The sequence below is a fragment of the Passer montanus genome, unplaced genomic scaffold (assembly GCF_014805655.1).
Source record: "Passer montanus isolate IOZ18808 unplaced genomic scaffold, ASM1480565v1 scaffold123, whole genome shotgun sequence".
Lineage (NCBI taxonomy): Eukaryota > Metazoa > Chordata > Aves > Passeriformes > Passeridae > Passer > Passer montanus.
The window spans coordinates 1,415,671-1,439,901 of record NW_024359056.1 but is presented as its reverse complement, the minus strand read 5'-3'; the positions used below and the strand labels follow the sequence as shown (position 1 = coordinate 1,439,901).

At 68.5% G+C, this 24,231-nt stretch overlaps 3 protein-coding genes across 8 annotated transcripts in view; all 3 read right to left on the bottom strand.

The window, feature by feature from the left end:
• The window catches only part of NUDT18 (nudix hydrolase 18), a 2,945-nt gene extending 2,470 nt beyond the window's left edge, over window positions 1-475 (bottom strand). The window contains exon 1 of the mRNA XM_039698356.1: window positions 418-475. The gene's annotated coding sequence lies outside the window, so the exon portion shown is untranslated. The remainder of the gene's footprint in view (window positions 1-417) is intronic.
• Window positions 476-1,210: 735 nt separating this feature from the next.
• On the bottom strand, window positions 1,211-13,260 carry HR (HR lysine demethylase and nuclear receptor corepressor). 2 transcript variants are annotated; one of them, XM_039698344.1, is made up of 17 exons: window positions 13,167-13,260; window positions 8,067-8,915; window positions 6,672-7,497; window positions 5,918-6,092; window positions 5,241-5,455; window positions 5,025-5,174; window positions 4,857-4,943; window positions 4,659-4,777; window positions 4,404-4,482; window positions 4,087-4,253; window positions 3,343-3,558; window positions 2,990-3,164; window positions 2,818-2,893; window positions 2,566-2,696; window positions 1,702-2,234; window positions 1,505-1,624; window positions 1,211-1,405 (listed from the first exon to the last, which is right to left on the bottom strand). In XM_039698344.1, exons 2-17 carry the CDS (start codon window positions 8,862-8,864, stop codon window positions 1,343-1,345), a joined length of 3,930 nt encoding a protein of 1,309 aa, XP_039554278.1. In that variant the 5' UTR covers window positions 8,865-8,915; window positions 13,167-13,260; the 3' UTR covers window positions 1,211-1,342. The 2 variants fall into 2 exon arrangements, with proteins under 2 accessions (XP_039554278.1, XP_039554279.1); XM_039698345.1 differs by lacking the exon at window positions 13,167-13,260 and having other exon boundaries at window positions 1,702-2,060; window positions 2,136-2,234; window positions 8,067-9,013.
• A 4,740-nt stretch (window positions 13,261-18,000) lies between these two features.
• On the bottom strand, window positions 18,001-23,739 carry REEP4 (receptor accessory protein 4). 5 transcript variants are annotated; one of them, XM_039698355.1, is made up of 8 exons: window positions 23,616-23,739; window positions 22,988-23,060; window positions 22,216-22,292; window positions 21,993-22,113; window positions 19,935-20,048; window positions 18,913-19,045; window positions 18,673-18,827; window positions 18,001-18,591 (listed from the first exon to the last, which is right to left on the bottom strand). In XM_039698355.1, exons 1-8 carry the CDS (start codon window positions 23,645-23,647, stop codon window positions 18,526-18,528), a joined length of 771 nt encoding a protein of 256 aa, XP_039554289.1. In that variant the 5' UTR covers window positions 23,648-23,739; the 3' UTR covers window positions 18,001-18,525. The 5 variants fall into 5 exon arrangements, with proteins under 5 accessions (XP_039554289.1, XP_039554288.1, XP_039554287.1 ...); XM_039698354.1 differs by having other exon boundaries at window positions 18,001-18,827; XM_039698353.1 differs by lacking the exon at window positions 19,935-20,048 and adding an exon at window positions 19,135-19,248 and having other exon boundaries at window positions 18,001-18,827.
• Window positions 23,740-24,231: the final 492 nt, after the last annotated feature.

Sequence of the window (24,231 nt, the reverse complement as noted above, 5' to 3'; positions counted from 1 at the left end):
GTTTGAGGCGGGGGGCGCTGCGGTAGCACAGGGGCTGGCCGGACTGGGGCAGGCACGGGGGGGCGCAGGACGGCAAGGGCTGGCTGGACTGGGGGGGGCACGGGGGGCCGGCCGGGAAGAGCTGGCAGGATTTGGGGAGCCGGGGGGGGCTGCGGTACGAGAAGGGCTGCCCGGACTGCAGGATGCACGGGAAGAGGAAGGACGTGAAGGGCTGCCCGGACTGCGGGGCACTGCGGGGAAAGGGCTGCCCGGACTGGTGGTTACTGGGAGGAAAAGGCTGCCCGGACTGGAAGATACTGGGAGGAAAGGGGTAGCTGGACTGGTGGTTACTGGGAGGGAAAGGCTGCCCGGACTGGAAGAGGTAGTGGGAAAAGGAGAGGCTGGACTGGGGGGCACTGGGAGGCGCCGCGCACTCACCGCGCCGGGGCTCCGCCGCGCCGGCCCCGGCCCCGCCCCCCTGCGCCCCGCCTATTGGTCAGCCCGCCGGCGCAGCGGGCCGGTGATTGGTTGATCCTGCTGCCACTCACATCGGGCGGGACTTGGCTTTAAAGGGGCCGCGTGCGAGCGTGGCGCAGAGTTAATTACGCGGGGTTCATTAGTCGGTGCTGGTTCCGCGGGGATGCCCATCGCTTCTTGTTCATTGCCCAGTGCCCATTGCCCGGTGTTAGTTAATTGCCCAGTGCCCAATGCCCGGTGTTAATTAATTGCCCCATGCTAATTGCCCGGTGTTAGTTAATTGCCCAGTGCCCAATGCCCAGTGTTAATTAATTTCTCCGTGCTAATTGCCCGGCGGTGTTCGGTCATTTTCCTCCATCGCACAGGGCGGAGCAGCGCCCTGGCTCCCGCAGGCTCTGGGCAGCGCCATCCAGCTGTTCCCAGCTGTGCGTGAGGCTGCCGGGGCTGAGCCCGGGCCGAACTCCGGGCACCGCTGCCCCCTGCCCGGGGCTGGACGGGCCCGGCTGTGCCACCTGCCCCCATCCCGGGACACCCGGAGCGCCCCTGACCCCCGTGGGATGGAGGGGAGTGAAGGGAGAGCAGCCCGGACCCCGGTGTGATGAAGGGACCGGAGCCCCCTGCCCCCGGTGGCACGGAGCGGGCACAAAGGGACACGCCGAGCCGGGTGCTGGTGGTGCCAGCGCCTCCGGACACTTTATTCCTCCTGCCCCGAGCCCTCCCGGCAGCTCTGGGAGCGAAGCACCGAGCAGAAGGCGCCCGGTGCCGGCTCCCCGCGGTGCCCCGGCCGTGCCCGAGGCTCCCGGTATCCCGGCCGTGCCCGAGGCTCCCGGTGCCCCGGCCGTGCCCGTGCCCGACGCTCCCGGTGTCCTCCCGTCGCTCCGTGCCCTCACTGGCAGCCCCGCAGGACTCCCAGCGCCTCCCTCACGGCGGCGAACATCATCCCGTCCAGCTGCCAGGAAGCAAAGAGGGGGCTCAGCACCGCTCAGCCCGCCCCGGCACCCCCAAATTCCCCCCGGAGCGCCCCCAAATCCCCCCGCCGGGCACGCACCTGGGCGCGGAGCTGGCGCGGGGTCCCGGCGGGGCCGGTGCCGAGGTGGCGGAGGCGCACGGCGCTCTCCGGGGACAGGAATTGCTGCTCCACGCTGATGGTGCCGCCGAGGCTCTGCACCTGCCCGGGTTTGCCGTGCCTCAGTTTCCCCGGGGGGGTTGGCACAGCCTCTCGGGGAGGGGTTCGGCGCCGCCTACCTGGTGGGGAGCCCCGGCGGGGACCAGCACGGCGTCCCCCGGCAGCTGCAGGAGGCTCCAGCCGCTCACCCCGCACTCGTCCCGCAGCCGCCGCCGCAGCCCGGGCTCCAGGTAGCGCCCGGGGGGCTCCGCCGGGGCCGCCCCGTCCGGGCCCGGCTCCCGTGCGGTGCCGGGCAGAGCGGAGCTGGGCTCCGCAGCGGGCTCGGGACCCCCGGCGCCCACCCGGCGCAGGAATTCGCGGATCCGCGGGGCATCCTCGGCGCGGAAGATGTGCCAGAGCGCCCCGGGCCGCGCCCCGGCGCCGAGCCGCGCCCGCTGCGCCGCCTCCAGCTCCTCCGCGCCCGCGGGCAGCGGCAGCTCTGCGGGGACACGGGGCTCAGGGGGGGCGCGGGGCGCGGGGCTGGGCCTGGGGGGGCCCGCACCGCCCCCCGTACCCCGCGGAGCGGGCTCTGAGTGCGCCAGGACGGTGATGGAGTCGGCCGCTTCCACCGTCAGGGGTTTGGTCCCGAAGTTCTGCTGCTGCGGATGCGCGCCTGGAGGGGATTGGGGATTGGGGCGGGAATGAGCCAGGCTGGCACCCAAAACCTGGGATCCCCCAAAACCCGGGAGCCCCAAAGCCCGGGAACCCCCAAAGCCCCGGAGCCCCCCAAAGCCCGGCTGTTCCCCAAAGCCTGGGAACGCCCAAAACCCGGGAACCCCTAAAGCCCCTGTGCCCCCCAAAGCCCTGGAGCCCGTCAAAGCCCCGGTGTCCCCCAAATCCCTGGCTGCCCCCCAAAGGCCGGGAACCCCCCAAAGCCCCGGTGCCCCCCAAATCCCCGGTGCCCCCAAATCCGCGGCTACCCCAAGCCCCGGCACCGCTCTCACCGTAGGCCACGCAGACGCGCGGGCGGAGCCAGCGCCGGCCCCGGCGGCCCCGCAGGTAGCTGGCCAGGTTGAGGCGGCCGCTGGCCCCGCAGTACTCGGGCAGGGGCAGGCTGGCCTGCAGGTTGGTGGCCCTGTGGCACAGGGGGTGTGGTGACACCCAGGACCCCCCCGAACCCCACTGAGCCCCGCCGGCCGAGCCAGCTGGCGCGGGGAGGGGGCGTCGGGGCGATGCCACCCTGTGCTGTCACCCACCGGCTCAGCTCCGTGTCCCCAAGGGCACGCTCCAGCTTCAGCGGGTCCCCGCCGCCCTGCTCCTGCTCGGGGGATGCTGTGGGAGGGAGCCACGACAGCGATGGAGCCCGGCTCCCCTCGCACCTCACCCCAAAATCACACCGGGGACCCCACTGGCTCCTCGTCCCCTCACCTGTGCTGGCGGCAAAGCCATCCCAAAACTGGCGGCTGCTCATCCGGACCCGGCTCCGCGGTGCCCGCAGGTTCACGGCCTCCACCTCCTCCTCCTCCTGCCCCGGGGGCTGGAAGGATTCGGGCGCCCACAGGCGCGGCTCCAGCCTCTTCTGCAGCCCTGAAACCAGCACAGGCTGCCGGGGCAGCCGGGGCTCAGTGGGGAAGCTGGGGGGCTCGGGGTGTCACCCCACACCCAGGAATGGGGGCTCCGGGGTGTCACCCCACACGTAGGGACAGGGGGCTCCGTGTGTCACCCCACACCCGGGGACGGGGGGCTCCGGGTGTCACCCCACACCAGGGACGGGGGCTCACCTGGCCCTGCCTCCAGTGCTCCTGGAACAGTTTGTAGTTGCTGGCGTGGCCGGGCTCGTGCAGCCAGAGCAGCCCGCTGGGGGTCAGGATGCAGTGGGATGCGGGGGGGTCCGGGGAGCCGGGGGGGCTCAGCTCGGCCCCCGCCTGCCTCTCCTGGATCTTCTTCTCCACCACGCGGGCGATGATGCTGTCCAGGATGCTGGTCAGGCGATTGTCCTGGGGGGGACGCGATTGGGGAGCCCCTCAGGGCACGGGGAACCCCCCCAGCCCCGGCAGAGCGGGGTTGGCAGCAGGGCACAGGGTGGGCAGCAGGGAATGGGGTAGGCAGCAGGGAATGGGGTGGGCAGCAGGGCACGGGGTGGGCAGTAAGGAACGGGGTGGGCAGCAGGGAATGGGGTAGGCAGCAGGGAATGGGGTGGGCAGTAAGAAACGGGGTGGGCAGCAGGGAATGGGGTAGGGAGCAGGGAAGGGTATGGGGAGCAGGGCACAGGGTGGGCAGCAGGGAAGGGGACGGGCAGCAGGGCACAGGGTGGGCAGCGGGGCAGGGGGTGGGGAGCAGGGAATGGGGTGGGGAGCAGGGAAGGGGACGGGGAGCAGGGAATGGGGTGGGCATTAAGGAATAGGGTGAGCAGCAGGCAATGGGGTGGGCAGCAGGGCACAGGGTGGGCAGTAAGGAACGGGGTGGGCAGCAGGGAAGGGGGTGGGCAGCAGGGCACGGTGTGGCCCGAGGGTCGCGGGACTCACGCTGGGCAGCGCCGGTGCCACGGGGGCGAAGGCCATGCGCACGCCGTCCTGGCCCAGGCACAGCTTCACGGCGGTGGAGGCCAGCAGGTCGCAGAGGGTCGTGCTCTGCACCGCCCCCCCCCGCGCCGGGGGCTGCCCCGGGGACGGCGGCCCCCCCTCGGGGCTCTCTGCTCGGGGCACAACGCGGTCAGGGTCGCCCACGCCGCCCTCCGCACGTCACCCCCCACCCGGCACCCCAAAAGGGGAGGGGGTGCGGCATCCCTGACCCCCCCGGAGCGCGGCCGTGCCCGCGGCGGGGGGGTCGCAGCCGGCCCTACCTTCCTTGATGGGCCGGGCGGGGTCGGCGGGGCCGTGGCTGCGGGGGGGCACGGCGGGCACCGCGGCCCCCGGCGGCTCCTGAAACACCCGCAGCAGTGGGGATCCAGGCGGGAGCCGCATCCCACGCCCTGCGCGGGGCTGGGGCGCACCCGCACCCCCTTTTCCCCAGCATCCAGAGCCCCCCCCCCTGGGCGGGGCTGGGGCGCCCCCCCCCCCCCTTTTCCCCAGCAACCCGAGCCCCCCCCCCCCCGTACCTGCCTGCCCGGGGGCTCCGCCAGGCTCTGCTCCGCGGCCCCCGCCCCGCAGGGACAGCGCGACTCGATGCCAAACTTGGCCCTGACCTCGTGCAGGAGCTTCCAGAGCCGGGTCAGGACTGGGGGAGGATGGGGACAGGGGTGTCAACCCCCCAGCAGCGGCCAAAGGGGGTTTTTGGGGCTGGGGGACGCACTCACCACAGGTGGGGACGAACTGCGTGGGGACCAGCGCTGACACGTGGTGGTCCCGCCCGGGGGCACACTCCGGGGGCAGCGCCGGGCCCTCTGTGTCAGAGAGGTTTCGTTTGTCCCCACGGAGCCCCCCAGGGCTGACACCCCCTTTTCCACCCCTCGCCGTCCCCGTACCAGCGCCACTCTCCTCCCGCCGGCTGCGGTGGCACTCGGGGCACAGCTGGAAGCCACATCTGGCGCAGCTCCAGTGGGAGTTGAAGAAGCCACGCTGGCAGGCGTCACAGAGCTGCGGGGCTCCTTCCCCCCGCCGCCAGCCCGTCACCCCTGCGGGAAACACAGCCTCGGTGTCCTCGTGTCCCCAGTGCCACCCCCGCCCTGCTCCCTGCTCACCCTCGGGCCCGCCGGGGGCTCCCGGCCACGTGTCCCTGTCGCTGCGGACGGCGGCGCAGAAGGGGTCCCCCAGGACCCCCAGCAGGTACTTGGCCAGGCAGAGGCTGCTCCCCGCGCTCCTGAGCCCCGGGGCAGCGCCGGCCGCTTCGCCCTCGGCCTCCCGCAGGCTGCAGAGGCCATCGACGCTCAGCTCGCCGCTGTCCCCCAGGGCGAGCCTGCAGGGACGGGGGACAGAGATGGGGGCGCTCAGAGTGGGGGGATGAGAGGAGAGGTGAAAACTTGGGGTGGTGGGAGAGGAGAAAAGAGGAGAAAAGGTCGGGACAAGAAAGTGGGGGGAGAGGGGGGATTCCTCTAAAGTGGGGTGACAGGAGAGGGTGTCCCAAAGCAGGGTGACAGAGAGGGTGTCCCAAAGAGGGGTGACAGAGAGGGTGTCCCAAAGCAGGGTGACAGAGATCATGTCCCAAAGAGGGGTGACAGCAAGGGATGCTCCAAAGTGTGGTGAAGGGAGGGGATGCTCTAGAGTTGGGTGACAGGAAGGAAATGCCCTGAGCCGGGGTGACAGAAGGGGACGTTCCAAAGTGGGGTGATCAAAAGGGACACTCCAAACAAGGGGCTGCTCCACCGCCCCCTGGCACGTCCTGCTGGACGCCGCCGCGCCGAGCTCGCCCCGGGCTCACCTGCGGAAGTGCAGCAGCCTGCAGGGGCTCTCGGGGGGCTCCTCCTCCTCCTCCTCGCCCTCGGGGTCCCCCCCGGCGCGGGGGGCGCAGGCACAGCAGCGGGGGATGCCGGGGGGCAGCGCCGTGCAGGGCAGGCTCTGCAGGCACCACGGCTCCCCCGCACGGCTCGGCAGCTCTGGGGACACGGGAAGCGCTTGGGGACACCGCGGAGCCCCATCCACAGCAGCCGCGAGGGACTGGAAGTGCCCGAGGACAGCTTGGACGGGGCTTGGAGCAGCCTGGGGTGGTGGAAGGTGTCCCCGGGCTTGGCAAGGAGCTGGGACTGGATGCGTTTTAATGTCATTTTTATGGTTCCTTCCAACCCAAAGCATTCCAGCATCCTGTGACTGGCACGCTGTGGCGGGGGCTGGAAACTGGGCCAGAAAGTAGGGCTGGAAAGTAGGGCTGGAGCTGCTCAGAGGTCGGGCCTGGGATGCCAACACCTCCCCGAGGAGTCACTGCCTGAACCGCAGCGCTCCCAACCCCCGGGAATCCCCCCCGAGGGTGTCACGCTGCCCCAAAGGGACATTTCCATCCGTGCCCACCCCGGGAACCGCTGCCAGACCCGGTCACGCCGGGAAAAACCCCAGCGCAGCAGGTTCCGCAGCCCACACGTGTTCCCAGCTCGTGTTGTGGGCGCCGGGAGCCGCGATGCAAAATTCCCTCGGGATCGGGTGCTGCCCCCGCCCTCTCCGCGCATCCTGTGCGTCCTCACCTTCCTCTCCCAGCTCCATCCTCCTCTCCTCGGCGTCCCCCGCGCTCTCCGTGCCATCACCCGTGCCCGCGGTGGCCTTGGTGCCCCTCTTGGCCGCCCCGGCGCCCTCTCCGGCGGGGCGGGGACCCTCGGCGGTGCCGTGGGGGCGTTTGGCCGAGCGCTTGCCCTCCCCGGGGGGCTCGGGACCCCCGTCCCGCCGGGGAGCTTTGGAGCGAGGCAGCGACTGCTCCGAGTGCCGCGTCAGCCACGTCTTCTTCAGCTTGGTGTGGTTGCTGGGGGGGCACGGAAAGCGCCCCCCGGCCATGCCCAGGGGGGGCTCGAAGAGGTTGGGCACCCCCGGGCACCCATCGCAGCCCGGCGTGGGGCACAGACAGCCCGGGGAGGGCTCGGGCTTGGCCGGAGCCGCTGGGTGCGAGGGATGGGGCTCCCCGCACGCCGGGGGCGAGCCGGGCTGGGCGCTTCGGTAGCCCAGGCGCTCGTCTTTGGGCTCCAAGGGCCGGCCCGGCCCCGTGTCCATGGAAAAATCGGCGGCGTGGGGCCGCGCGCCCACCCAGGGCCCCCCGCAGCCCCCCGAGCCCCCCGAGCCGGGCTGCAGCAGGAACAGGGGGCGGCTGGCGCCGGGGGGAGGCGTGCGGGGATGGGGAGCGGGCACCGCCGAGCTGCCCCCCGCCCGGCCATCCCTCCACGGGGCTCCCGGCAGCTCCGGCACCGCCGGCTCCCCCTCCCCGTCTCCGTCGTGCCCTGCTCGGCTCTTGCCCAGCAGCTGCGGCGCCGCGTGGTTCTTGGCCGAGGGGTGGAACCCGGGTCCTTTCTTGGCGTAAAACTCCTGGAAGGGAGCAGAGGCGCGGTGTCACCCCAGGCGGGGGTCCCCGTGTCGCTGCTGTCACCCACATCCCCGCGAGGGGGTGGCGGGGAGCGTTCCGTTCCCCTGCCTCAGTTTCCCCACAGCCCTGCCGCGCTGCGCAGCCGCCCGGTGCTTCCCGGTGCCCGGGGCCGGGTCCTGGGGAGCCCGTGTGCCCCGCTGCCAGCGTGGGAAAGGAATGGGGAGCCGCAGCGGCACGGGGCGCGACGGGCGCGCCCAGGGCTGGCAGCGCTGCCTCCCGCCGCCCCCGTGCCGCGGCTCCGCCGCCGTGACTCAGCCCGGGGGTGGCACCACCCGCGGGGACACCGCGGAGCCCCGGCGGCGTCACCCCGGCGGCGCTCGGGGGGCTGGGACCCCCCTGCCGGGCTGCGGGGGGAGCAGAGGGCTGTGCCCCCTCTGGGGGTGCTGCCAGGCCCCGTCCGGGTGCTGGTGCCAGCACCGCCTCTCCCAGCCGGGCTCAGGCGGGGCTGGAGCCGCTGTCACCTCCGGGGAGCCCCGGGACCGCCGAGCATCATCGCTGCCAGGTGTCCTACCTTGTTCCCTGAGCCGGAGCAGCCGTCGAAGGGGGCCGGAGCCGCCTTGCACCTCGGCGGGACCCCCAGGTAGAGGGGCTGTCCCCAGGGGGGCGCGTAGGAGCCCAAGGGCCAGTCCAGGCCGGCGAAGCGCCCGTCGCCCCCCGGGCCCGGCCCCTCGGCCCCCGCGCTGCCGAACGGGGGCTCGGCCGGGGGCCCGGCGGGCAGCAGCGAGGACAGGAGGAAGGGGCCGTGCTTGGCCTCCACGAGGAAGGGGCAGTGCGGGAAGGCCGGGGGGTCTCCGGCCGCGTCCCCCGCCGCGCTGCGGGGCTTGCCGGCCGTGCCGGGGCGCGGCGTGTCCAGCCCGGGCACGGGCAGCGGGTAGCGCTGGTACGCGTGGCTGTAGAGGGCCAGCGGGGCCAGCACGGCCTCGGCCCAGCGCGGCCCCGGGCGCTCCTTGCCCGGCTCCCCCCAGCCCGCCTTGGGCTGCCCGTTCCGGGGCGGCGGCAGCGGGGGCAGCTCGGCTCCGTCCTTGGGGCGGCTCAGGCACGGCGGGGCCGGGGCGTAGGGACAGCCCAGGCGGCCAGCGGCGAGCTCCCGGACGGGCCCCAGGCATCCCTCGGAGCCCCTCCAGGGACATCCTTTCTCCACGGCGTAGCTCAGCTTGCCGGGCTCCGGGTAGCCCGCGAGTCCCAGCTCGGCAGCGGCGCTTCGGGATAAAAGCATCCCGCTGCTCTCCATCCCCCGGGAGTCCTGCGCGGCCTCCGGGGCTCTTCTCCACCGCGCCGGGGTCTCCCCCATCCTCGCGTCGCTGGCCATGCTGCTCCGACACTCATGTGGTGCTCAGCGCCGTCCCGGGCAGGCCGGATCCTGCGGGCAGGGAGCGGGACATCAGCGGGGAGCAGCACCCACCCCTGCCCGAGCAGCGCTGCGGGGAAACTGAGGCACGGGGATGCTTGGGGGCGTTGCTGGGGGGCCTCCTTTAACCCCCCCGCTCCCTCCTCCCGTGTTGGGTGGGAGGCTCCCCGCACGGCGCGGGGGTCCCCGGCTCCCGCGCCCCGCGGCATCCGCCGGGGTGCACGATCCTGGCGGACACGTGTCTGGGGCGGGTGTCGCCGTGCCGTGCCGTGCCGTCCCTCCTGCGCCCATCCCGGCGGGGCTGGCGGCCGGGACGCTCCTCGCGCCCACCAGTCCCTCCGCACCCAGGCTGGCCCCGCGCCCGGCCGCTGGCACCCAGCGTGGGGAGGCCGTGCCCCGCGCAGGTATTCGCCTCCGGCCAGGGCTGGGCTGCGCTTCCCAGGAGGGCTTCCAGCGAGGGGGGAGCTCCCCGCTGGCAGGGGCCCCTCCTGGGAGAGATGCCGGGGGGGATTTGCAGGATTAACCCTCCCCCGGGACCCGGGCCACACGCAGACGCGGGTGCGGAGCCAGACCTCGCAGCGCCGGCGGTGGCATCCCGCGCCCGTGTCCCCCAGCTCGCCGTGCCCGGCTGCTGGAGGGGGACAGAGCGGAGTTCAGCAGCTCCCGGCCCTGCTGCGGGGTGGCACAGAGCCGCCCCGAGGGCATGGGGACAGGAGCAGCGTGAGGACAGCCGCGCGTGTCCCCAAACCCGCTCGTTCCTGTCACCTCCTCCTCCCAGAGACGCAAAGTCCCCGTTCCCGGTGCTCGGGAAGCATCCCGGGCACCCTGTCCGAGCCGGAGCACCCCGGGGCACAGGGGCACCCTGGGGACAGCCACCCCATCCATCCAGGCTGTCCCCCCAGCCCCACCTCAGGAAGCTCTCCCAGCACAGCTCCCCAGTGCCCCGAAGCTGCGCCACCACCGCCATCCTCGCGGTCACCCCGAGGGTGACATTGCCCCAGGGTGACGCTGTCCCCTGTCCCTCATCCCAGCCGGAGCACAGGAAGCTGCTCGGCGAGCATCCCCCCCGCCCCCCAGCTACCTGCAGGGTCCATCAGGGACCCCAGCGCCGAGGACGAGCGGGGTCTCCGCCGGTGACACCGGCTCGGGAGAGGCGAGCCCGGCCGGCCGGGGGCACCTAAACCCACAGGCTGAAGGGGTCCGGCTCCGGGATCTGGAGGAGGCAGAAAGCCGCCCGGGCGGCCCTGGGGATGTTCTTCTCCTCGTGCTGGAGCTGGAGTTTTTGATCCATTGGCTTGGGAGTCTCCGTGCTCCTCCTGCCTATCGTCCTACGAGCTGGGGGTCCCGGCGGAGCAGGACTACGCAGGGAGCAGCGGCAGCACAGCGGGACCTTCCCCCGGCTCTAGGCAGCCCTGAGCATCCTGAGACAAGGAGGCGGCAGCGGCTCTGCTCCCCACCAGCGTGCAGCCTCCGCCGGCTCCGGCAGCGACTGGGGCGGGCGGCAGCGATGCTGGGGCTGCTGACGCCCGGGAACCGGGAATCGGCGCGGTGCCGGCGGTGCCGCCCAGCCCCGGGGGCACCGGCGGCGGTGCCAAGGCGGGCAGGTGTGCTCTGCCCCGTGCGGGTGAAGAAAGCGCCCTTTGTTCGCCAGGGCCGCCCCGTCACCAGTGAAAGGCTCCGGGCAAAACTGGAACGGGACAAACACCGGGATGGGCCACGAGTCCCTGTCCCGGTGCTGGGGACGGGGCCAGCACGGAGCAGGTGGCCATCCTACGGGATGGGGGTCCCCAGGACCCCAAACCCCCTCGGCTCTGGCCAAAGGTTACAGATCTGGCCCCGAGGGTGCTCCGGAGCCGTGTCCATCCCTCCTGCACTGCCCGGGGTGCGGGCAGAGCTCCCCCCCTGCAGACCCCCCCAGCAGGCAGCTGGGGAGAGCAGGGTGTGCTCCGAGGGGCTCCGAGGGCCTTGGGGAGCACAGAAGTGCTGTGACAGCATCCGCGTGGTGCCACCCTCACCAGGCAGGAGGAGGGAGTGCCTGGGGCCTCCCGTCCCTGCCCTGCAGCCCAGCAGGGGCACAGAGATCCCAGCTGTGCCCACCAGGGTCACAAAGATCCCAGCCGTGCCCACCAGGGTCACACAGATCAGAGCTGTGCCCACCAGGGTCACACAGACCCCAGCTGTGGTCACCAGGGTCACACAGACCCCACCAATGCCCACCAGGGTCACACAGATCCCAGCCGTGCCCACCAGGGTCACACAGATCCCACCCGTGCCCACCAGGGTCACACAGATCCCAGCCGTGCCCACCAGGGTCTCACTCATCCCAACCATGCCTTTCAGCCCACCAAGCAAAAGCTGGGACCTTGTGGGTGCCCCCCACAGTGTCCCCAAGCCCCAGGACCTCCAGCACGAGGACACCCCGCCCCAAACCCCCCAGCACCCCCAGTGGGGAGCGAGGAGCAGACCCGGGGGGTCTCCCAGGCGGAGCCCCCGTTCCTGGGCTCGCGGGGAGCTGGCACCGGTGCCAGCAGCGCCGTGCGGGTTTATGTAACCCGCGTGTGTCCCCGGGCCGTGCCCGCCTTACATAAACCCATCCCTGGGCACGGCCGGCCCGGCACGGCTCGGCACGGCTCGGCACGGCTCGGCAGCGGGGCCAGGCGGGCTGGGGGCACGGCAGAAGGGGTGAGGGCAGGCCAGGGCCCGCGGGAGCCCGGCAGCGCCACGGGCAACTCCAGCCCAGCCGCTCCTCGGCCCGGTCCCGCCGGGAGCTGGCAGCGGGGGTTAACCCTTGCCTAGTCGGGGTCGCTCGGCCGTGCCAGGCCGTGCCATGCCATGGCGGGACCGCCAGCCCTGCTCGCCCAGGAGGTCTGGGGGTTTTGGGGCGCTGCTGGCTGCACCCAGTGGGTGCCAGGGAACAGGGAGGGGACCCAGACAGGGCTCGGGGCGAGGGAGAGCCCGCGCCTGCCTGCGATGAGAAGGTGCTGAAAGACAAACTCTTCCCGCTCCTCCCTCCCCTCCGCAGGAATGATGGATCCGGAAGGGCTGGCACGGGGCTGGCAGCCGGGAGGGACCCCGGGAAGGGTCTGCAGCGTCCCGGCGTGCCCGGGGGGCTCTGGGGGTGCCCGGGGTGTCGGGAATGTCGCGAGGGAGGGGACAGGTGGGGAGGGGGACGGACGCACCGCGCTGAAAACACCAAGGAGCGTCGGTCGGTGGCAGCCACTGCTGGGGCAAGGAGCGGGGAGCAGGGGGATGATGGAGGGACAGCAGGGAATTTCCCACCATGCACCGGGGCAGCATCCCTGGGCACTGTCCCCTCCCCACGCCACGCTGCCCTCGGCGTGCCAGGGAGCCTGGGGGAGCCGTGCCAGGGCCAGTGCAGCCCCCACGGGGCTCAGCCACTGCTCCCCAACCCCTGCCCAGGTCCCTTCACTCCCTGCCCGTCCCAGAGGACCCCCAGAGGGTCCCCAGGGTGAACCGGGGGGGTCCAGGCTGGGTTTGAGCTCTGCCAGCTGCGAATAACCCCCGAGGGTGTTCTGTCCCGGTGGCTTGGCACAGAGCTCCAAAATCTTTGGTTTTCCCCCAAATCAGAGGGCGAGCAGAGGGACGGCAACACCCAGGAGCCGAGCGCTGGCCAGAGCGCCACCGCAGGAGGCCGGGAACTCCCGAATTAGAGACCCCGGCATCCCTGCCCGCTCCAGCACGGGGGGCACGCTGTGGGGACGCGGGGTGCAGGGACACTGTCCCCGTGGTGTCCCCTGGGGATCGTGGGGGACGCTGTGGGGACGTCAGGCAGAGGGACACTGTCCCCATAGTGTCCCCCGGGCTCATGGGGGACACTGAGAGGAGGTGAGGCAGAGGGACACTGTCCCCAGGGTGTCCCCGGGGATCGTGGGGGACGCTGTGGGGACGTCAGGCAGAGGGACACTGTCCCCACGGTGTCCCCATGAGGGACACGTGTGGGACAGGGGATCCCCAGGACGATCCAGCACCGCGGGAGGGATGGGTGAGGGTCCTGCTCCCCCCAGAACCCCTCTCCCGATGTCCCAGCAGGATCGTGCCAGCCCCATCCCGGTGCCCACAGCCGGACCAGGGCACCCCCAGCCCCACAAACCACCTCTGCCGGGCAGGAACCCAAAACCCAGCTTTTCCCTCGTGCAAAATGGATCCCCGCTCCGGCTTGCCCGGAGTGCACACACAGAACCCCAGCCCTTCCTCCTCCTCCTCCTCCTCCCAGCCCCGGCACGGAGCCCGGCACGCACCTACCTGCCTCCACCGCGGCGCAGGTGAGGAAGCTGAGGGAAGCAGAGGAAGGAGCCCCGATCCCCCCCCGTGCCCAGCACCGGGCGCGGTGGCCGCGAGAGCTTTTGTTAATCTGCACCCGGCGCTTAAATTAAAAAAAAAAAAAAAGAAGAAAAGGAAAAAAAAGGGGCACGATGAATCTCATTGTGACCTTTAATGTAAACTTGCCCCAGCAAGAAGAACTCCCAAATTCCCTCTGCCAAGGCACACAGCTCAGCTGGAGCAGGATCCACTGGAGACACTGCCCTTTAGGCTTCCACCATTTATCAGGAGAGGAGCTGTCAGGCTTCTCCCTGACATCCACCGGCTCAGGAAAGGGAAGTGGTGGCAGTTTACACCAGGAAAATAATAGCATATGGCTGGGTGTTTTGGCAGGAGGGGGAAAAAAAAACCATCTACGCAGTAAAATTATCCTAATGAAAAATTGGATCTGCACCCGGGCCTTAAAATAAAAAAAAAAAAAAAAAGAAAAGAAAAAAAGGGGAAAAAAAAAAGCCCCACGTCAAACCTTCAGGAGTCTGGAGGCTGCGGCGGAGCGGAGGGCACGGGAGGACACTCACTCCCACACGAGCAGCTTTCTGGGAATTAGGGCCACAGCCCAACTGCTCTGGCAGCCTGCGCTCCCCTCCAGCCCCGGCTGCCGGTGCGGCGGGGCCTGCCGACCTCCCCGGTGCCGGTGCCGGTTCCGGAGAGCCCCAGCGGCCCGGTCCGGCCCCGCCGCCGCAGGGTCGGACCTTCTCCCGGCCCTAATCTCCCGCTTTTCCCCAGGGAGGTGAGTAAGCATCGCTAATCCCGCTCGCTCCGCTGCCGGGGACAGGCGAGCCGCTCCTCCGGGCTGGGGCCGCTCCCGACCCCCCAACGCGCCCGGCCCGGCCCGGCTCGGCTCGCCCCTCCCGGGTGCCGCACGCCCTCAAGGCGAAGCTTGGGATGGACGGAGCGAGGAGAAGGAGCGGCTGGTCCGCGTCAGAGGGCACGGCGCGATGTCGCAGCGCACCCACCTGTGCCGGTGTCCCCCATGTCGCCGTGCCAGCCCCGCGCGCGGCCCGGGAGTGCCGGGGGGACGCCGCAGGACCCGCAGGGGATGGATGCTGCCGCGCCTGCATCCCTCCTTCCCTCCCGGGCGCGGACCGGCCGTCCCGGGCAGCCCCGCTGCGGGGCACGCTGCCCGCGCTGTGCCACCCCCGGCCCCCCTCCGCGTGCCCGGGACTCCTGTTTACCCAGCGCCAGGAACCCGCTGCAAATGCCTTGATGTAATTAAAAGCTCACCCCGGGGCCGAGGGCTTAGGACGGCAGCCAGGGACACGGGCAGCCCGCTGCCACCTGCGTGCCACCCCGGCGGGTGCCAGCTGCCCGCGGCCCTGGCAGCACCTACCTGGCAGCGCCCGGCGGCTCCTGCACTCAGCCCGGGCCCCTCCGGCGTGCCCAGCGCGCTGCCGTGGTGACACAGGACAGGAGCGGTGACACGGGACAGGAGCGGTGGGCAGCCTCTGCCCGCTGCCTCAGTTTCCCTTGGCGGCAGGCAATGCTCTGCCTCAGTTTCCCCCGGTGGCCGGAGATGCTGTGTTGTCGCCAGAGCGCGGTGCGCAGCTCGCCCTGGAGGTGATGCTCGGCTCCCCACCGGCCCGGGGATCGCGGTCCCCAAAAAATCCTCAGCCCAGCGCGGTGTCGCGGCAGGGACACGGAGCCGGAGCCGTGCTCGGTGCCAGCGCGGGCTGGCTGGGGACAGCCGGGTCCCCGGGGGGACAGGCGGCTGCGGGGAGGAGGGGGCGATGCAGCAGCGCTCCTTCAGCTGTGTCCTCCCACACTCCCGTCACCTCGAACGCCCTTTTCCCGACCCCTCCCGCCACCGCCGCGCTTCCCACCCGTCATCCTCTTCCTCGCCATCCTCCTCCTCCTCCTCATCCTCACCAGCGGCTCAGCGGCAGCCCGGGGGCATGTGCGCGCCTCAGACGCGCTGTGGGGGCGCAGCCCCCCCAGAATGAGGAGGGGGGGTTTCACCTGCGCGGCAGCGCTGGGCAGGGGGAGGCAGGCAGGGAGGGAGGGAGGCAGGGGGGTCTCATCCCCCCGCCCGCGGCTCCTCAGCCCGCCCTCGCTGCCCTCTGCGGCGGGAGGCAGCTGAGAGCTCCCGGGGCTGCCAGAGAAGAGGCTGCGTTTAAACAACAGACATAATTATGCTTTTGATACCGTCTGCTAAAAATACAGCGCGGTGCCGCGCGGGGAGCCATGTGTGCGCGGCCTCACATGGCTCCGGCCCCAGCAGCTGACTCAGGCAGCGGCCACGGCGGGGGACAGCCGTGGGGGGAGCCCCGGGGGTCACACCCTCACCTGGGACCCCCAAAGTGCCGGGCTGGGGGGAGAAGGGCAGCCCGGGGTGGCAGGAGCATCCCAGCGTGGAGGGAGCGGGGTGAGGTGAGCGGGGATGGGGCAGGGAAGGAGGGGGGCTGCAGGAGTGTGGGTGGCACTCGGTGTCACCAGGGTGGGGTTGGGAGGGGGTGAGGAGGAGGCTGGGGGGTGCAGGGGGCTCTGGGGGTGGTACCCCAAGCACCCAGCAGCTCCCTGCTGAGTTAAATCCCATTCAGGAGTGATGACCCCGATTTCCCTGACCCTACAGCGCCCAGGGAGAGATGGGGTGGGTGACACCCCCGCAGTGGTCAGTCCTGGCACCCCCGGCCCTGCAGGAACCGGCAGTGGGGGCACCACGGCCCGGGGCTGGCACCACAGCGTCAGCAGTGTCCCTGTCAGCTGGCACAGAGCAGCCCTGCGTCACCGGGTCCCCTGCCAGCTCCCAGGGATGCAGGCAGGGAGCCATTCCCCGGGTCCTGTCCCTCCCTGCCTCGTCCCCAGCCCCTCCCAGCGCTCCTGGAGCCCCTTCAGGCCCTGGAAGGGCTCTGAGCTCTCTCCTCTGCAGGTGAGCACCCCCAGCTCTCCCAGCCTGGCTCCAGAGGGGCTCCAGGTCTGGAGCAGCTCCGTGGCCTCCTCTGGACTGGCTCCAGCAGCTCCACGTCCCTCTGGCACTGGGGACCCCCGAGCTGCAGGTGGGGTCTCACCTGAGCGGAGCAGAGGGGACAATTCCCCCCCAAGCCCGCTGGGAATGCAGCCCCTGAGCCCCCTCCATCGTGCCACTCCTACACCCCCTCAGCCGCGCTGTCCCCGCACTGCAGCCACCCAAACGCTGCCCGGGGTTTTGGGGTGGGCCTGGGGGTCCCCACGGGGCTCAGCCCGGCAGCCCCTCCCCGGAGGGGCCGGCGGCAGCGGGCGAGCTCAGGTCAGGCGCTTAAACTGCTGCGCTGGGGAGGTGCCAGCGAGCCGGGGGGGATTAGGGCTCTGCTGATGCAGCCTGGCACCGGCCCGTGCGCTGACACAGCTGCCGGCAGCGCTGGCACCGCCGCAGCTGCTCGGCCCCGGGGGCACGGGCTGTGCCGCCCCGCCCGGCTCCCGTCCCCTCCTCGGGTTCCAGCCCCGGGGGACACGCGGGTTTCCCGAAGCGGGACACCAAAAGTCCTTGTTCCTTCCCAGGACCCCGCTTTGCCCAGCCCGGGAAGGCGCTGGTGTCGTGCCTCAGTTTCCCCAAGCCGGGAATCCGTGACCCCGCACCCCGGGGATGCAACACTGAGGATCCAGCGCTGCTGGGAGCACCCCAACCTGCAAGAAGCCCCCTTTGACCCCCAGGTGGCCCCAGCAGCCTCCCTGGGCCGTATCCTTGGAGGAACCGCGCTCCCTAAGCGGCTTTAGGGGATTACAGCAGCCCCTGGCCCTCGTTGTCCCCACCCAGCCTTCCTTCTCGGCTGCTTTCAGTAATCGTCTCGCGGGCAGTTCCACGGGGCTAATCCAGCCACCTCCACCTAATCTGCTGCAGCAGCCCTGCCTGCCCCGCCGAGCCCGGCCCGGAGCTCCCGCTGCCCTGCGGAGACCCCCGGGCTCGGGCGGCAGCCAAGGGCTAAAAATACAAAAATACAGCTGGCCCCAGGGGCGAGGGCAGGCGGGATTGGGAGCGAGGGGATTGGTGCCAGGGAGCAGGGGCACCGCGGGACAGGCGGGAGCCGGGGCCAGGGGAGGCCACCGAGTCACCTTGTGCCACCTCTGTGCCTCGTGTCGCCCACCGCGGTGGGGAATGAGCCCCCCGGGAAGGAGCCGGGACTGCCGGAGGGACGGGGCAGGGACAGGGGACGATGCAGGGATGTGTCCCGGCTGCTGCTGCCACGCCGTGGGGGACGCGGCTACTGCAGGGATCCCGACTCCCCGGGAAGTTTGGGAATGTCACCGCGGCCTCAGGGACATGAGGAGGGTGGCAAAAGACCCTGGGAGGAGCATGGGGTGGATTCCCAAGGATGGAGTTCTATCCAAATGAGAAAATGGACTCGTGAAACTTCCCTGCAGGAGCTGGGGGATGCTGTGTGGGATTCTGGAACCTGAAGTGTGGGGGAAAGGCTCTGGGAGATGCCTGGAGGGAGACTTGGATGGATCTTTGAGGGTACAGCTTCCTCCAATGCCAAAAACCTCAGGAAGTTTTTCTGGAGGAGTCAGGGGATGGTATGGGGGATTCTGGAACCTGAAATATGGGGGAAAGGCTCTGGGAGATGCCTGGAGAATCCCTGAGGGTACAAAGGAAAAAATCTCAGGAAGATTTCCTGGAAGAGTCTGGGGCTGTACCTGGGATCCTGGAACACGGCTGAAAACACTCTGTGAGGCCCTGGAGGAGTCTCAGATGGATTCCAGAGCTTCCTCCAAGAGAAAAACCAACCTTAGGATGCTTCCTGTGGAAGGGGACAGCAGCAGGGACAACTCCTGCTTCCCAAAGTCTGCAACAAACATTTATTTTTCCAGGTACAAAACCCTCTTTTTGGGAGAGGGGAATGTTAAAAGTGTGCTGCCCAGTGCTCTGGGCTCAAGTATGGGGGTGTCAGTCTGTGTCTGGGGGGGCCCCAGGCAGGGGCCATGGCTTTGGCTTCAGAGGGACAAGGCACATCCACTCCTGGCTCCCAGGGGAACGGGAATGTTGTGAACAAGGCACCATGGCAGCAGGAGAGGGGGGAAGCCTGTAGTGTTCATGGCATGGGGGAAAAGGAGGGGCCAGACCCCACAGGAGAGGCGCCAGCACCGAGCTGGGGGGTCTGGGAGGGGGGGGGATGAGCTGCTCCCCCCTCCTCGAGGGGCCACACGGAAGGGATTTACAGTGTGAGGATCCCCAGGGGTGCAGGAGCCTCCCCAGGGGACGCAAGGAGCCACCCTGGGGACACCAGGAGCCACAAGGAGCCACAGCTTCCTCCTGATGCCGCAGCAGCAAATTCCTCTGCAGCCTCCTGGCAGAGGTTTCCTGGCATTTTCAGCTGTCCTGCTCTGACACAGCTGCTCTCCTCCTGGCCCGGCTGCGCAGGAGCCGCGAAGAGCCCTGGGCAGGGACAGGGACAAGGACAGTCAGCACCCCCTGACACAGCCCCAGCCCGCCACCGTATGTCCCCTCCCACGTCACCTCTTTTCCTGGGTTCTTCCTCAGGGTTCTCAGGCTCTGGCTGCGGGACAGGGGTCTGTGATCCCGGCGTGGGGACACCGAGGGGGACACCTGCGAGTCCGACCACAGCTCCTCATCGTCCGACTCGCTCTCGTAGTGGAGGCCGGCGCCGTAGGCTGGGGACAGAGGGGACACGCCAGCTCCAGCACGGCCACCCTGGGCTTTGCTGGGCCCCCCCTCTGTGACCCCCCAGCTGCTCACCCAGGGGCTGCTGGAGGCTCTCCTGCTCCTCCAGGTACAGCGGGTCCTGGAAGTGCACGGGGGCCTGCTCGGGCAGGGAGCGCAGGTCCTGCATGCTGAAGCTGCGGAGCCGCCCGGCCAGCGCGCCCTGGCTCTGCACCGGGGGACAGAGCGGGCAGATCAGACCCCAGCCAGGGGACATCACCCTCTGCTGTCACCCTGCTGGGGGTTCCTCCCGGGTACCTTGGTGGCTGCCTGCACGGCGGCGGTGGCCGCCAGGTTGAGGCCCCTCTTGCCGAAGCGCAGCGCGGTCTCGTAGCCGCGCTCGCGGGCCCGCACCAGGAACGCGTCGATGTCCTGAGAGACAAACGGAGACATGCTGGCACTGCAGGGAGGTGGCCTGCGGCACTGTCACCTCCGGGGCATGGCCACCTCCCTGGGCAGTGTCACCCCCAGGGTATTGTCACTCCCAGGGAACTGTCACCCGCCAGGGCATTGTCATCCCCAGGACAATGCCGTGTCCTGGGGCATTCCCTGAGCATTGTCACCTCCCAGGGTATTGTCACTCTCCCAGTGCATCCCCATGTCCCAGGGCACTGTCACCTCCCAGGGCATCACTATGTTCCTGGGTATTGTCACCTCCCAGGGCAATACCATGTCCTGGAGCATTCCATGAGCATTGTCACCTCCCAGGGTATTGGCACTCCCCCAGTGCATCACCATGTCCCAGGGCACTGTCACTTCCCAGGGCAATACCATGTCCCTGGGCAATGTCACCCCCCCAGGGCACTGTCACTCCCAGGGCACTGTCACCCCTCCCAGTGCATCCTCATGTCTCTGAACACTGTCATCTCCCAGGGTATTGTCACTCCAAGGGATCTGTCACCCCCCATGTCCCAGGGCACTGTCACCCCCCAGTGCCTCCCCATATCCCTGAGCTCTGTCACCCTCCAGGGCACTGTCACCCCCCCAGGGCAATGGCAGACCCCAGCCAGGGGACATCACCCTCTGCTGTCACCCTGCTGGGGGTTCCTCCCGGGTACCTTGGTGGCTGCCTGCACGGCGGCGGTGGCCGCCAGGTTGAGGCCCCTCTTGCCGAAGCGCAGCGCAGTCTCGTAGCCGCGCTCGCGGGCCCGCACCAGGAACGCGTCGATGTCCTGAGAGACAAACGGAGACACGCTGGCACTGCAGGGAGGTGGCCTGCGGCACTGTCACCTCCGGGGCATGGCCACCTCCCTGGGCAGTAGCACCTCCCAGGGCATCACCATGTCCCTGGGCATTGGCATCTCTGGGGCATGGCCACCTTCCTGGGCATTGTCACCCCCAGGGTATTGCCATGTCCCTGGGTATTGTCATCCCCAGGACAATGCCATGTTCTGGGGCATTCCCTGAGCATTGTCACCTCCCAGGGTATTGTCACTCTCCCAGTGCATCCCCATGTCCCAGGGCACTGTCACCTCCCAGGGCATCACTATGTTCCTGGGTATTGTCACCTCCCAGGGCAATACCATGTCCTGGAGCATTCCATGAGCATTGTCACCTCCCAGGGTATTGGCACTCCCCCAGTGCATCACCATGTCCCAGGGCACTGTCACTTCCCAGGGCAATACCATGTCCCTGGGCAATGTCACCCCCCCAGGGCACTGTCACTCCCAGGGCACTGTCACCCCTCCCAGTGCATCCTCATGTCTCTGAACACTGTCATCTCCCAGGGTATTGTCACTCCAAGGGATCTGTCACCCCCCATGTCCCAGGGCACTGTCACCCCCCAGTGCCTCCCCATATCCCTGAGCTCTGTCACCCTCCAGGGCACTGTCACCCCCCCAGGGCAATGGCATGTCCCTGAGCACTATCACCTCCCAGGGCACTGTCACCTCCCAGGGCAATGCCATGTCCCTGAGCACTATCACCTCCCAGGGCATTGTCACCTCCCAGGGCAATGCCATGTCCCTGAACATTGTCACCTCCCAGGGCACTGTCACCCCCCAGTGCAATGCCATATCCTGGGGCATTCCCTGAGCACTGTCACCCACCCAGTGCATTGCTATGTCCCTGAGCACTGTCACCTTCCAGGGCATTGTCACCTCCTAGGGCAATGTCCTGTCATGGGGCATTCCCTGAGGATTGCCACCTCCCAGGGTATTGTCACTGTCACCCCCCAGTCCATCCCCATGTCCCAGGGCACTGTCACCCACCAGGGCAACGCCATATCCTGGGGCATTCCCTGAGCACTCCGGGGCATGGCCACCTCCCTGGGCAGTGTCACCCCCAGGGTATTGTCACTCCAAGGGAACTGTCACCCCCCAGTGCAATGCCATATCCTGGGGCATTCCCTGACCACTGTCACCCCCCAGTCCATCCCCATGTCCCAGGGCACTGTCACCCACCAGGGCAACGCCATATCCTGGGGCATTCCCTGAGCACTGTCACTCCCAGGGCAGTGCCATCACCTGGGGCATTCCCTGACCACTGTCACCCCCCAGTCCATCCCCATGTCCCAGGGCACTGTCACCCACCAGGGCAACGCCATATCCTGGGGCATTCCCTGAGCATTGTCACCTCACAGGGTATTGTCACTCCCAGGGAACTGTCATCCCCCAGTACATCCCCATGTCCCTAAGCATTGTCAACTCCCAGTGCAATGCCATGTCCCTGAGCACTGTCACTCCCTGGGCATTGTCACCCCCCAGGGCAATGCCATATCCTGGGGCATTCCCGGAGCATTGTCACCTCCCAGGGCACTGTCACCACCCAGTGCATCCCCATGTCCCTGAGCACTGTCACCCCCCAGTCCATCCCCATGTCCCAGAGCACTGTCACCCCCCATGACCTGGGGCAATGCCACATCCCCGGGGTATCACCCCCACAACTGAGGGGGGACTGACCCTCGGGACGGGGCAGGGGACCCCCAGCCCCCCAGCAATGTGTACCTTGGGGGCTGACCCCTGGGCAGTCAGGGGGACACCCAGCCCCCCAGCCGTGTGTACCCTGGGGGCTGATCCCCAGGCAGTCAGGGGGACCCCCAGCCCCCCAGCCGTGTGTACCCTGGGGGCTGATCCCCAGGCAGTCAGGGGGACCCCCAGCCCCCCAGCCGTGTGTACCTTCTCCCTGCGGGCCAGCGTGGGGTGCACGAAGCGGCGGTACAGCAGGCTGGCCCCCCGCGTGTACGGCGACAGCAGCCAGATGACAAAAGCCATCTTCATCTCATAGTAGAAGGGGAGCCTGGGCAAGAGGGGCAGGAGATGAGGGGTCTAAAGGCACCTCATGGTCCCCACAGACACATCTGGGGGGGTCTGGGGACAGCCAGTCCCTCCCCAGGCTCACCAGGAGATGAGGAGGTCGGTGAAGGTCTCTGTGGCCATGAAGAGAGCGAAGACGATCCAGTACATCATCCAGCGGACCTGGGGGCCACGGGGAGCACATCAGAGGGGGCTGGGGCTGGGAAAAGAGGGGCTGGGGACTGGAAAGGGAGGGGTGAACTCCGGAAAGGGGCTAGGACCTCAAAATGGGAGGCTCAACCCCAGAAAGGGGGATTGGAGCCCAGAAATGGGGGCTGGAGATTGGGAAAAGGGGGCTGAACCCGGGAAAGGGGGACTGGGGAAAGAGGGGATTGGAGTCCTGGAAAGGGGAGGACTGGAACCCCAAAGAAAAGGGGGGGTGATTGTAGTCCAGGAAAAGAGGGGACTGAAGCCCCAAGGAAAAAGGGGGCACTGGAGCCTCAAGGAAAAGCCGCAGAAAGGGGGGGACTGGAACCCCAAGAAAAAGTGGGGAGGGGGTGACTGTGGTCTGGGAAAAGAGGGGAGTGGAGCCCCAAGGAAAATGGGGGGACTGGAGCCTCAAGGAAAAGGGGGTGACTGTGGTCTGGGAAAAGAGGGGAGTGGAGCCCCAAGGAAAATGGGGGGACTGGAGCTGCAGAAAGGGGGAGACTGGAGCCCCAAGGAAAAGGGGGAGACTGGAGCCCCAAGGAAAAGGGGGAGACTGGAGCCCCAAGGAAAAGGGGGAGACTGGAGCCCCAAGGAAAAGGGGGGTGCCTGGGGTCTGGGAGAAGAGGGGACAGGAGCCCCAAGGCACAGGGCTCCCCAGGCCCCTGACTCACGTATTCCCGGATGTTTTTCGTCTTCACGGCCTTGTAGGAGGCGTAGGCCGGGTAGAGCATCCCGAAGAGCAGCCTGTAGGGCAGGGGGGGCGTGAGGCAGCGCGGCCAGCCCGCCCAGAGCAGCAGCAGCCCGGAGAGGCAGAGCCGGCGGGCCCAGCGCCGCAGCGCGGCCCGGAGCCGCTCCAGCCCGGTGCCGAGCCCGGGGAGCGGCCCGGGAGGCTCCGCAGCGCGGAGGCTGTGGGGAGGCTCGGCCATGGCGCTGCCGCGGGCCCGCGACCGGCCCGACCTGTCCGGGCGGGGCAGGGCTGCGGCTGGCTCGCCCTGAGGGAGGGACGTGAGGGAGGCGCAGCGCCCTCAGACACCCGCCCGCTGCCCCGCTCCGGGACCCCGGCACCGCGCGGGCTGAGGGGCCGGCAGCGGCTCGGGGACCCTGCTGAGGGGGAAGTGTGTGGGCTGGGGGGTGATGCTTACCCCCACACGGATATTCGGGGTCGCCCCCCCAAACCCCGCCGGGGTCTCTCGGAGGAGCCCCCGGGCCGAGCACGGGGAGATCCATGAGGGGAACAGCGGGAATGGGGGATCCCCTGTGAGCCCCCCCGCCCCGTTACACCGCCCGGACCGCACTCACTCAATCACCCGGCTGAGGATCCAGGACACCATGGCGCGGCCGGGAGGGGCGGGGCTGCGCCCCCCTGCAGCTCCCAAATCCCCCCGAACTCCCCCAAATTCCCCCAAATTCCCCCCGAACCCCAAGGGAGCGAATCCCAAAAGTTGAAAGTTGCAGCAACGGAGCCGCGCATGCGCGGTCCGGGCCCCACCGACCGCTCTTAAAAGGGCAATGGTCTTAAAAGGGCAACGGAGCTTCTTAAAAGGGCAATGCCCTTAAAAGGGCAACAGAGGCTCTTAAAAGGGCAGCAGGGCCCCTTAAAGTGTGACCCACGTGTGGAGCGTGGAGCTTTATAAAGTAAAACCACTTTATAAATTCCTTAAATATATTAGATATCAATATATTTATATAATATTTAATGTATTTATATAATGTTTAATATGTTTATGTAATATCTAATATTAAATATTATATTATATATTATATATTATATATTATATATTATATATTATATATTATATATTATATATTATATATTATATATTATATATTAATATATTGATATTATAATATTTCATGTATAATATATAGTATATAACATCTAATATCAATATATAATATATATTGACTATGTATA

What these genes read in the sequence shown, in the direction of transcription:
- HR (XM_039698344.1), bottom strand. Translation starts at nt 8,864, where the DNA reads ATGGCCAGCGACGCGAGGATGGGGGAGACCCCGGCGCGGTGGAGAAGA. An exon ending in AGCACTGGAGGCAGGGCCAG is followed by an intron (nt 3,165 to 3,342) that starts GTGAGCCCCCGT and finishes CTGCCCCGGCAG; the next exon opens with CCTGTGCTGGTTTCAGGGCT. An exon ending in GCGCGTCTGCGTGGCCTACG is followed by an intron (nt 2,235 to 2,565) that starts GTGAGAGCGGTG and finishes AATCCCCTCCAG; the next exon opens with GCGCGCATCCGCAGCAGCAG.
- REEP4 (XM_039698350.1), bottom strand. Translation starts at nt 23,242, where the DNA reads ATGGCCGAGCCTCCCCACAGCCTCCGCGCTGCGGAGCCTCCCGGGCCG. An exon ending in ACCGACCTCCTCATCTCCTG is followed by an intron (nt 22,114 to 22,215) that starts GTGAGCCTGGGG and finishes CCTCTTGCCCAG; the next exon opens with GCTCCCCTTCTACTATGAGA. An exon ending in GAGCCTCCAGCAGCCCCTGG is followed by an intron (nt 18,828 to 18,912) that starts GTGAGCAGCTGG and finishes CTCTGTCCCCAG; the next exon opens with CCTACGGCGCCGGCCTCCAC.